The 11,830-nt window shown below is 34.4% G+C and overlaps 2 protein-coding genes across 2 annotated transcripts; both read left to right on the forward strand.

Moving 5' to 3' along the window:
* The first annotated feature begins 713 nt into the window (after positions 1-713).
* On the forward strand, positions 714-4,064 carry LOC120259516. Its single transcript, XM_039267127.1, has 10 exons — positions 714-1,134; positions 1,279-1,399; positions 1,623-1,708; positions 1,872-2,238; positions 2,314-2,414; positions 2,538-2,604; positions 2,671-2,898; positions 2,985-3,434; positions 3,514-3,586; positions 3,669-4,064. The coding sequence occupies exons 1-10, from the start codon at positions 767-769 to the stop codon at positions 3,914-3,916; spliced, it is 2,109 nt and encodes a 702-aa protein (XP_039123061.1). The 5' UTR covers positions 714-766; the 3' UTR covers positions 3,917-4,064.
* Positions 4,065-5,072: 1,008 nt separating this feature from the next.
* Positions 5,073-8,106, forward strand: LOC120258930 (uncharacterized protein At4g26450). The gene is made up of 4 exons (XM_039266410.1): positions 5,073-7,136; positions 7,306-7,495; positions 7,580-7,634; positions 7,817-8,106. Exons 1-4 carry the CDS (start codon positions 5,470-5,472, stop codon positions 7,867-7,869), a joined length of 1,965 nt encoding a protein of 654 aa, XP_039122344.1. The 5' UTR covers positions 5,073-5,469; the 3' UTR covers positions 7,870-8,106.
* The last annotated feature ends 3,724 nt before the right edge of the window (positions 8,107-11,830 follow it).

Here is an 11,830-nt window from a genome sequence, read left to right on the forward strand (position 1 = left end):
CACCCCCTTATCCCTGGAAATTTCTGAACTTTCATACTTCTTCTATCAATTTTTTATTTTTTTAATTGAACATATTTGTTTGAAATCTTTATTTTTATTTTTATTTTATTTTTATTTTTATTTTTTTAAATGTGAACAATTTACATATAAAATTCAAACCTTACACTTTTTTTAAAAACAAGGGTGAGATAATTAATAAGTTTCAAGTTCAAACTCATTTGAATTAATAATAATAATAATAGGTCATCAATTGTGACTATAGGTTTACAGTCCAAACCCCCTGTCTTTTCGATCGGACGATTAATTTTTTTTACGAACACTGCGTTTTTATTAACAAAAAAAATTGAACTCGACCAACTATCGCTTTTTGTTAAAAAAAATTCAACTGGACCAACTAACTTATTGATGGGCGATGAAATCTTTATACATAAAAAAAATATTTTGAAATATTAATATTTTTAATTAAAATTTAATTACTATTAACAATTACTTGAAACTCTAATTAGTGTTAGAAAAAGGTTTTAAAATTTGAGAGAATTGTATGCAATTAAAGATACATATTATATCCAGAATTATAGAGACACGATATTAATGCACAATGGACGGTTCAGATGGAATTAGGATACTAAACGCTCAGGAAGCGCCACGTGGCGCTAGGAAAAGACGGGAGTATCAGATCGTTTTCCCGCCGTTCATTTAAACCCAAAAAAAAACCCGGTTCGACCGAACTAAACCGGTTCTCCTTCTTCTCCGCCTCGACTCCTCCATGAGAGCTCAGTGCTCTCCGATCTCGAGCTCGAGCTCCTCCATTCTCCATTCGATCTCCAGAAGGCCTCGATTCCTCTTCTCTCTTCCAACCATCGCTCCTTCCTACCGCCCCCTCACATCCTTGAAACCCATATCCATCAATGGCTTCAATTCTAGCCGTCACAGTGCTGAAGCTCTACCTCAGTGCTCTAAGATCGAAGACGAGGAGGTTGAGAATGGAAGCGTGCATTGCGAGATGGAGACGGTTTCATGGCGAGAGCGCCGGATCAAGGCCTGCATTTTGGTCGATGCTGATGTTGAATCAGTGTGGAATGTCCTCACTGATTATGAGCGCCTAGCTGACTTCGTTCCCAATCTCGTGTACAGGTACTTCTTTTCTTGCTTTCGATTTCTTGATTTTGAGCTGGATTTCTTTTTTCCTTGTTGAGTGTGCTTCATTTTAGTGTTTTCACCTGAGCTAATTAAACCCTAAATGTAGCAAATTTCCTTTCTTTGGTTGCTTGTGGTTAGTGGGAGAATTCCTTGCCCCCATAGAGGAAGGATATGGCTAGAGCAGAGAGGCCTGCAGCGTGCTCTCTATTGGCACATCGAAGCCCGGGTTGTTCTTGATCTTCAGGAGCTCCCTGATTTGGTATTTTTCTTTCTTAGTTTTCATATAAAAAATGTAGTTTTTAATTTCGGTAGTGTTGGTGTAATTCTTGTGTTGACTTAAATCATTTGTACAGAAGCTAATTTATTAATGCTTTATTTTTTAAAAGCCAATTATGGTTTCAGTTCTTTGATGGATGAAATGGATTTTTGTTTATTGTCTCAGTTCTGAGAGTTTTGTGATTTTAGTTCTTGTATCTGTTTAGGATGATGGGTGTGAGCTTCTTTTTGCTATGGTCGATGGTGATTTTAAGAAGTTCGAAGGGAAGTGGTCTGTGAAAGCTGGTCCAAGGTAGGTTAACTAAGACGTTGTTAATTGTACATTCTAGTAACTTGATTTATAGCCTTGCAGCTATAATCTGATTCTGAGCTTCCGCTTATTCTGAGACAATGTTGTGTGCATCATCATAACATAATTGTGTCATTATCGTCATCCTGAAATTATTCACTTGCAGAGCTTCAACTGCGGTTTTGTCCTATGAAGTCAATGTGATACCCACATTTAACTTCCCGGCCATTTTTATTGAGAGAATCATCCGGTGTGATCTTCCGGTGAATCTCCGAGCAATTGCTTGTAGAGCAGAAAGAAACTCCGAAGAAAATCAGATGTCTAGTGATCCTAAAGCCACATCTGGGGTTATATCTGACACTGATCTGTTGTCACCAAACCAATTGAATGAGAAACACGCTTCTTTTGGTAATGTTTCTCCTGCACCTTCGATTGAACACAACAGTAAATGGGGTGTGTTTGGGAAAGTCTGCAGGCTTGATAGGCCGTGCATGGTGGATGAAGTTCATCTTCGTAGATTTGATGGCCTATTGGTAACTCACGTATTTCACATGAAACACATTTGAATGTTTATGCTGAAGTTTTCTGATAATATGATTTGAATGAAGGAAAATGGAGGAACTCATCGATGTGTTGCTGCTAGCATCACTGTGAAAGCTCCTATTAGTGAAGTGTGGAATGTTTTGACAGCCTATGAAGCATTGCCTGAGTATGCACTTCATGATTTCTATTCTTTGAGTAGTAAAGAGAGTGAATGTTTAGGTGGAAGTTTACAATGCTTTTACCTTTACTACTTTCTTCCATTATATGCCATATACGTTTAATTCTACAGGTTTGTTCCTAATTTAGCAATCAGTAAGATTTTGTCGAGGGAAAAAAACAAAGTTCGGATTCTTCAGGTATGATGTTAGACATTTATGAGTAATTTTGAAATATACATTAATCAATTGGTTGTTATTTTGCAGGAAGGTTGCAAAGGTCTTCTTTATATGGTACTCCATGCACGTGTTGTTCTAGAGCTACATGAAATCTTTGAACGTGAGATCAGCTTTGAGCAAGTTGAAGGGGACTTTGACTTATTGAAAGGGAAATGGCATTTAGAACAACTTGGAAATCAGCACACTCTAATGAAGTATACTGTGGAGTCGAAAATGCATAAAGATACCTTTCTATCGGAAGCTATTGTAGAAGAGGTACATATTGATGCATGGTTTGGTAGTTTCTGATTTATCTTCCTCTTTTAATCTAATCAAGTGGATTGCAAATTTCCTAAATACAGGTTGTATATGAAGATTTACCATCAAATCTATGTGCTATTCGTGACTTTGTTGAAAATAGACTCCTGATTATTGACCCATTGAAACCAATAGATGCAAAAGTAGTTCGAGTGGAAAATTCTTTTTGTGTCTCAGAGAGTAAACCTGCCAAGCAGAATTCCAGCTTTGATGCATCATCAAACTCATCAAGGCAAAGATCAAAAGTTCCAGGTTTACAAAGTGATATTGAAGTTCTCAAAGCCGAACTTTTGAAGTTCATCTCAGAGCATGGTCAGGAAGGGTATATGCCCATGAGAAAACAACTTCGTTCGCATGGAAGAGTGGACATTGAGAAAGCAATATCAAGGTATGGTGGATTTAGAAAGACTGCAATCTTATTGAACCTCTCCCTTGCTTACAAACATCGGAAACCAAAAGGTTACTGGGACAACCTTGAGAATTTACAAGAAGAGGTAATCTGAACATTGAATTTACCAACTCACATTTATTGTAAACAATGAAAATTTCCCCATATTTGTTCAATCCATGCAGATCAGCAGGTTTCAGAGAAAATGGGGAATGGATCCTGCATACATGCCAAGCAGGAAATCATTCGAACGTGCAGGTTACTTCTTAATACTTTAACAATCATTTGAATAACCAAAGCTCGGTCTGGTTTTCGTTTGCTAATTTTATCATATCAACAGGACGATACGACATTGCTCGAGCACTGGAAAAATGGGGTGGTCTGCAGGAGGTTTCTCGCCTTTTATCACTGGAGTTGAGACATACCCGAAGACGATCAAACCTTGAAAAATCAAGCAAGCTTACTGATACTGCAACCAGTGATGATTCTAATGCTCAAGGCAAGATGTCAAGTAAGCCTTTAGTTTCTCAGGATGCACAGAAATGGCTCATGAAACTCAAGGATTTGGATATTAACTGGGTTGAATGAAACCACAGGCCTTAAATCATCAGTTCTTGAACATTTTTATGTATATATTATTATCTCATTCCAACTTGACAAACATTTTGTTTGTATTATTAAAATCTTATGATTTAGAATCAATTGATTATGTATATGAATTGACAAACATTTTGAAGTCATGTTGTCCAGATTGAATTTGAAACATTATCTCTTTCTATGGTGCAATCTGACTTGGATTATACAAATCTTTTTACTAGTGAAAACAGTGCCAGAATTTATTAATTTAAAGTTATAAAATAGTAGCAAAATTATAGAAGATCTTTTGGTCTTTAATTTCCAATTTTTTGCCTTAGATTATAATAAATGCTAAAGATTATTTTCAACCTTTTTTTTCTTAATATAAATATGCACACAATTAAATATTCTGTATAATATATGAAAATACTTTATTTTAATTAAAATTACGAATTTTTCACTGACATCAATTATGTAACACATACATTATAATATCTATCATAAAATAGATTTTATTCAACAAAGAGGTAAAAAAATAAAAATAAAATTATTTATACTTATTGTAATCTTAAGTTAAAATATAAAATAATAATAATAATAATAATTCCCATGAATAATAAATAAAATTAAAATTAAAAAGGGCATTGTGAGGTATTAATCTAAAGGGAGTGGTTAGTAAAAAGCACATAAGATTTATCATCACGTTATAGTTGTGATTCATTACTATTTATTTTTTTCTAGTTCCCTAATTAAATGGATAATTTATAAATTTCTCCATTAAAAAAAATTTATTAATTTCATAAATAATAAAAGTTCATATATTAACAGCATTTTTAGCTAATTTGTAAATTAGAAACTTCATGAACTAAAAATGAAGGTATAAAATTACTTATTCCCCCCTCAATTTCAATTTAATTACTTGAAATTCCTCCCTCTATTTTCATCAGCTTCTTTCTCAACCTTTTAATTTAAGAAAAGTAAATATATATATATATATATATATATATATATATATATAGATTTTTGTTTAAATGCTAAAATTCGAGTCAAAACGGTAATTATAGTGATAAATATCTCATTTTGTGTGATCAAAGAGAAAATTAAAAAAAAAAATTTATATATAAACTATCAATTTACAAATTATTTAATAAATTGAAAGAAAGAAAAAAAGAAGAGAAAAAGAGGAACTTTGGGGATTAAGCCCTAGAGACGTTCATTTGGGGGAAGGGATGAAACCCAGATCCGCCGATATTCACAAAATTCGGTAAACATTTATGGATCTGAACCTTCGAATTGACTGAAAACTCGATTGAAATCAATCATTGATCTCCAATTTGGTGTATGTGATTCAAATCCCCTTTGATTTTTGTAGAAAAATCAGAGCTTGAGAACCTGATTTTTTGGGGTGGATGATGGTTTTGATGCGAAAATTTTGATGTTTTTGAGGGAATTAGGGTTTTGATCTGTTGATCGGAGAAGTGACAGCGGGGATGATGGTGGATTGGGTTTGAATCGAGTGAAAACGTTGTGGAGATTTGAGGGAAATTGAGAAACCATAGAGAAATATGCAAGCGAGGAATCGGAACTCCGGGGAGGGGATGAGGTCCTACAACTCCGGTTACCGTGGCTTCGGCCGGGGTGGCTTCAGCCGGGGCCATTCGAAGCCCTATGCTCCGCCGCCACCGCCGCCGCCACCTCCGCCGCCGCGCAAGACTGACATCTTGTTAGAGGCCGGGCGGTTGGCGGCTGAGTACTTGGTCTTCAAAGGGCTCCTTCCTCCGAACTCGCTGCCGGCGAGGTGGCAAGACCGTAGCTTTCAAGAACCCAAGGACCGTGAGCCACCTCCACCGCCGCAGCAGTCGGCCTTCTCACGGCTTGGTAGCTTGCAGCCGGATCACCATGGGAGGAGGAGGTTTGATGATGAGTATAATCGTCCTGGCATGAAGAGAGGGAGGAGAAGAGGACCTTATAACCGAAGCTATTCTTCGGATTGGGGTCGAGAGAATGGAAGGAATGGGCAATGGAATGAGAGGAGTGGTCGGCATTGGGATGGCCCCGAAGGTGATGATGACTTCGCTCCTGGGTATCAGAGGGAAAGACGAACTGGATTCGATGATGTTGGTTCTAGTGTTTCTAGAACTAGCAGAGATGAAAGGAATTCGAGAAGTGAATCTGGTTCGGAGATTGAGAACCATGAGGTTGTGGATGATACTGGTTCGAAGGTGAGCTCTTCGAGTACTAGGAAGGAGCAGCTAGCTGAGGTTGATGTTGAGATGAGCAAGAACAAAGAGCTCGATGATGATGTGAAAGCTGACAATTTGGAGAATGGGGATGTTAACATTGATGCTGAGAAGAAAATTCAGCAAGAGGAGGATGTGAATTTGCATGCTAATAATGCTGCTGACAATGATTCGGCAGTTAAGCTTAGTAGTAATTTGTTGAAGCTATGTAGCTTTGCTAAAGTTCCAACAAGGCCTCGCTCGTCCTTAATGCAGAGAAATGACAAACATGATGATAAGCCTATGGAAGGTTCCTCAAGCAATTCACATGCTGATCAAGACGATAATTTGGAAGGCGAAGCACGGAATGTTACTAGTGTTCTGACTGATCAACCAATGGAAGAGACTGTTGATGTACATAATGAAGCTAATGATAATCCGCCGGGTTTTGAAGCTTTTAGTTCTGCTATTGCGGAGGAGGAGGATGCTAGTTTTGAGCAACATATTCAAAAGAATGACGAGATTGATACTAATACGGAGATGAACTTAACTTCAAGTGAGATACCACAGGAGGAGGATTATCCAAACCTGCATGACTCTGGAGAGACCCAAGCAAAGCCGTACATTGAGAACATTCCATCGGATGATGATATGGTTGAGGAAATTGAGCTAGGGAAATCATCTAGCCCTGTTTTATTTTCAAAAGAAGAACCCTTTGAAGAAGATAAGCAGCTTGAACCGACATCTTTTAAAACCTGTGACCTTAACCTTATGGAAGCCCCAGAAATGACAGATATACCTGATGGTTCTGTCCTGGGCAGCCTTCAGACATCTGCATCTACTATAAAAACTGAAGAAGAAACAGCTGTTGGTTTTGGTTTGTCAATTGGTCATAATGTTAACGGCTCTGATGTGTACAACAGAGCTTCAGGTGATAACAAGATGGTTCCTATAATTAACCTTGAAGATGACTCCCCAATGGAAGATGCTGCATGTGGTTCTTCAAAACCAAAGTAAGCTTCGTTTGTTTGCAAATGATAAATGTAGACAGTTAATGTTCTTTGTGTGTGTGTATGAATTGTCTGCTTGTCTTCTACTTTGTGAATTATAAGATTATGCTATTTAATCAGATGCAACTGGTTAAAGGTATGCTTGTAAATGAATTTGCATGTTATGCGACAGGAGTGAGACGCTATATTCGAGCCTGGAGAACTTTCTGAGCCAAGCAGACCATCAAGATGATCTTCACAGTATTCAGGATGGTTATTCTCTTGCAATTTCCGAATTACTTGGAAATGATATCTCTGGTTGTCCATCAGTATCATCAGACCTGAACAACCTACAGACAGGAATGGGTCTTTCTGGTCCCGAGGTAATTAAGAGAACTAAAATGCTGTATTCTCCTATACATAAATCAATGGCAGCACGCTTATGCTTGTCCTCGGTTTCCTTTTAGGGAGTCTCTGGAGTTGATGATTCGATATATGTTACCCTTGGAGAATTGCCAATAGGTATGCCAGAAACAATTTTAATGTCATTTACATCATTAGTACTTCAAATTTTTACTCGTTGCGCAAACTTTTCATTTCCATTGCATAATAGTCAGAACTGAATAAAGATTAACATCTCTCAATTCGTTATTTTGTTTCAGTTTTCAAATTTGCTAACCTGTGTTTTAATTTTTTTTTTAAAGCCTTTATGGAGGCTTGGGATCAACCACCTCAGGAGTTTGGAAAGTTCTTTTGAGCAGTTCGATTGTGTTGTAGCATTGTGTTGGAGCTGCTGGTTGTTAGTACCAGTAATAACTCAAATTTAGATTCAAGTATGGTTATTTTCTTACTGCGAAGGTGTGTACTAGTAACTCTCTTCGTATCTTAGTACCAACTGCTGTGCATTGTTGGCGCACATATTGTCATACCTTCTTTCAAATGAAATATTAATGGTATATCAGTGCAAGTTATTTGGATCTTCCAAAACAGCTTAGATGATATTTTGCCTGACAAGATTATTGATTTCTTCCTCATAAATATTAATGAAGAAACTATTATACTACTTTATACTTCAATTGAATAAATTTTGATTGCACGATGTAATTTTCTCATTGTTTTCACTCTAAAACTTCTAATGTTATCATTCATCCTTGCTCGAATTTGATACGGTAATGGATTGCTTAGGCAGTAAGTATCATATTATTGTCAGATATGAGACAATTGAACATTTACGATGTAATTTTCTCATTGGTTGCACTCTAGAACTTGTAATATCACAAGTCTTGTATGAATTTTTCATCTCAATTGTTCATCCTTCCTGGACTTTGATACAGTAATGAATTACTGAAGTAGTAGGTAGCATATTATTGTCAGATTTGAGATGATTAAACATTTCTGTTTGGAATGTTTATTTGAATGGGAATGTCCTCCCTTGCTTTCTGATTGATCTTTGGTTTTCCTTTTTGGCTTTTCATTTATCGATTTTCGTGCTTCTTTTTTATCAGAAGATCACTCTATGATTTAGAAATTCAGATTCCTATTGAAGTTTTAGTGACTAAATTGTCAGCAATCTTATATGATACTGATTGCTTGTTCTTGTGGTGATCAGCAATTCAACATACTAGAATTTTATCTTCTTTTTTCCAAACTTTGTGAATAGAATCTGAATTATATCTGAAGTTTTGTTTTTTTGTTCATAAAAGAAAATTCTCCTTTTTGCTGTTAGTGATTTTGATTTTTGATAATGGATTCCAGCGCATATTTTATCTGCTAGAAAGTAAAGAAGAAAAGTTATATGTGTACTTCCATGAATAAAAATTCAAAAAAGCATTTTTTTTTTGTCTTTTAGTGTTTGACTGTGCATTATTATATGAAAATTGTGTTTCATATTCTTGCCTGTATATTCATGTTCTAGCGTTTCCAATCTTCAAAATTGTCTTGCTCTTGTTTGTTTCCCCCCTCTTTTGTATATATACCCTTACAAAGTCTGATAATTGCATGTTATATATATTGGGCTTTTTACTAGAAACCTTTGCAAAGCCCATAATTGCTTATATATAAGATTTTTGCATATATAACCTTACAAGGTTATATTTGAAATATATATATATATATATAAAAAAACCTGAAAGTTTATATATATATATATATGAGGACGAATCTATTAGGGGGCGTCAGTAAATAATCATTCTACGGATGTCTTTTATCAATTGTTATATTTGAATATAATGGTTTTAAATGAACTATTTTTCTTAACAGCGCCTTAAACGGTACCCGTTTAACAATACAATCAACAGTTTTTGAAACAGTATTAGAAATAGTTACATGGTAAAAAAGTGGGATGAGTATGTTTATCATTTTATCCATTCAATCGTGATTGTAAGAGTAACAAAACCAATCACAACCATTGAGATTGATTTACACTCCTGACAAAAATAACACAGAATTAATATTATTTGGATGTAAAAAAAGGGTTGGTGCATTGTTCGTTACACTGTTTACATACTTGTGAATTTGTTTGTGTGTTTTCTCTCTATCTCGATTTTTTTCTGCAGAAGTTTGTTTAACGGTGGTTATTTTATCAAATTTAAGGGTCATTGTATAGGCTCTTTTTTTTAAAAAAAAAAAATTTGATTCATCTAAGATTCTAATAACAACTTTAGGATGTCTCTAGATTTGAAATCTAAAAATGACAAATTACGTGTATATATTTGATGAGATGCGACAATTGTTTATTAAAGAACATGTGTAAAGTAAGCTCAACAAACACCTATGTCCTCATCTTGTGTGGGTTTTAAGATTTCAATCTCCACCGGATATTAATAGGTTTTATATATCTCCTTATAAAAGTCGTAATTTCTTATGCACCTCCTTGAGGTGAAAATTCTTGCATTTATGCTCATGCTATCTTGCATGCCAAATGTTACATTGTTTATATTATTATTTGCCCTAAAAAAACCTTCATCTTTCTCTAAGCATATAAATCCTTGCAAATTTTATAATTACATAGTTCTCCATAGAAAACTTATAAAATATATATATATATATATATATATATAATTTTAATTAGTCTAGCTATGTTAATGTTTATTTGAGCTTAGATAGGGATAATTAAGGATATTTGTAATTAAATATGTTAAGAGAGTACAAAGAAAGATAGGCTTATGAAAGATCTATATATATATATTATAAAATAGGGAAAATATGAGCTTCAAATATACTTATAACTACATATATTTTGTATTATAAAATATTTATCTCTAGCTGCATGTTTTTTTCATTTATATATTATATTATGTATAGACAAACATATTTTAGTCATAGGTGTTGCTTCTTTTTAAAAAAAAAAAAAAACTTTTTACTGTGAATGTTTTATTTACTGAAAATAATCAGATTGAGAGGTTAAAGAAAAGCAAAATAAAGGTCAAGAAGTCTTATATTAAGATTTAACAATAAAAAAGTAAGAATATAATATAGATATATATAAAATATATACAAAGCCAATAATTCAACCGACAAAGGCTTGCAAATGTTTGGCAGGAGTAGTTCTCCAGCATCTCCATTCTTTTAGGTACCAGTTGCTCAAAGGTTCTAACAACTCACTTTAGTCCAAAAACATGCGCCACAATTAATATTCTAACACACCAAATTAACAAAAGAAAAATAAACTCAAAATTTCAGACCAAACAAACACAATAAAGTAATTAATTAATTAATTAATCATTAATTGATCAAAATCCAAAATTTAACAACATCTAAAACATCAAAAAACACAACTAGTCTCTGGAATGCTTTGCAACACTGGCTTCCATGCATCTCCACCATATTGTTGTGTTTTTTTATACTACTACTACTACTACTACTACTACTGCTGCTGCTATTGACTGTGTTTGCACTGCTAATTATACTCTTCAGTGTCTTCATCTTCTCAATCTCAAGCTCACTTAATAACATCTTCATCATATCTTCATCTCCGTTGCACTGAGATAGCAACTGAGCAGCCTCCTTCTTAGTTAATACTATCTTAACTCTTATAGCTCCCTTCTCACCCTTCTCCGGCACCGGCATCGGCACCAGCACCGTATTCTTCTTTTCTAATGATGATGATGCTGCAATTTTATCAACTTTTGGCTTCATGAACTTCTTCATTGATTTTGTATCTTTTGTTCTGTTAGCTTCATGAGCCATGCAATGCAAACAGTTACCCATTTTCAGAGAGAAAAAGAAAGAGATGTGTTAGAAACTTAGAATGAGCTAGTAGTGATTGTTTTAGAATTAAGTAGTGCTTAATTTATAGGTGGGAAGTTAAGACTTGAGAGAAGGATTGATGTGCATGGTTAAGGAAAAGGAGGTTTAGGTGGAGTATGAGTGGGTTTAGAATGAGTCAAAAAGTATTAATTAATATATGTATATTAATTAATTAGTTAAGTGAAACCATTTTTTTATATATTTAATGAAAGGGAAAAATTAAGAAGACTCTGGTTCTTCTTGAGGACTTGTTACGTGATGATGTTACATCAAAGAAAGGAATTACTTTAAATTTTAATTGTTGTTTGTTATGTGTGTCCTGAATTTAGATTCTTTAGGTTTAGTAGGAGAGTGTTTTTAAAAAGGAGAACTTAGGTTTAGTTGGACTTAGTCAATAATAAATTAGTTTAGTTTTTAAAGTATTTTGAATTTGCTTTTATATAATTATTATTATGTAAATAGTTCATAAA

Source organism: Dioscorea cayenensis, chromosome 4 (assembly GCF_009730915.1).
Source record: "Dioscorea cayenensis subsp. rotundata cultivar TDr96_F1 chromosome 4, TDr96_F1_v2_PseudoChromosome.rev07_lg8_w22 25.fasta, whole genome shotgun sequence".
Lineage (NCBI taxonomy): Eukaryota > Viridiplantae > Streptophyta > Magnoliopsida > Dioscoreales > Dioscoreaceae > Dioscorea > Dioscorea cayenensis.

Coding starts and splice junctions, on each gene's coding strand:
- LOC120259516 (XM_039267127.1), top strand. CDS start 767: ATGAGAGCTCAGTGCTCTCCGATCTCGAGCTCGAGCTCCTCCATTCTC. Junction 2,415..2,537: donor GCCTATGAAGCATTGCCTGA/GTATGCACTTCA, acceptor TTAATTCTACAG/GTTTGTTCCTAATTTAGCAA. Junction 2,605..2,670: donor ACAAAGTTCGGATTCTTCAG/GTATGATGTTAG, acceptor GTTATTTTGCAG/GAAGGTTGCAAAGGTCTTCT.
- LOC120258930 (XM_039266410.1), top strand. CDS start 5,470: ATGCAAGCGAGGAATCGGAACTCCGGGGAGGGGATGAGGTCCTACAAC. Junction 7,496..7,579: donor TGGGTCTTTCTGGTCCCGAG/GTAATTAAGAGA, acceptor GTTTCCTTTTAG/GGAGTCTCTGGAGTTGATGA. Junction 7,635..7,816: donor CCTTGGAGAATTGCCAATAG/GTATGCCAGAAA, acceptor TTTTTTTTAAAG/CCTTTATGGAGGCTTGGGAT.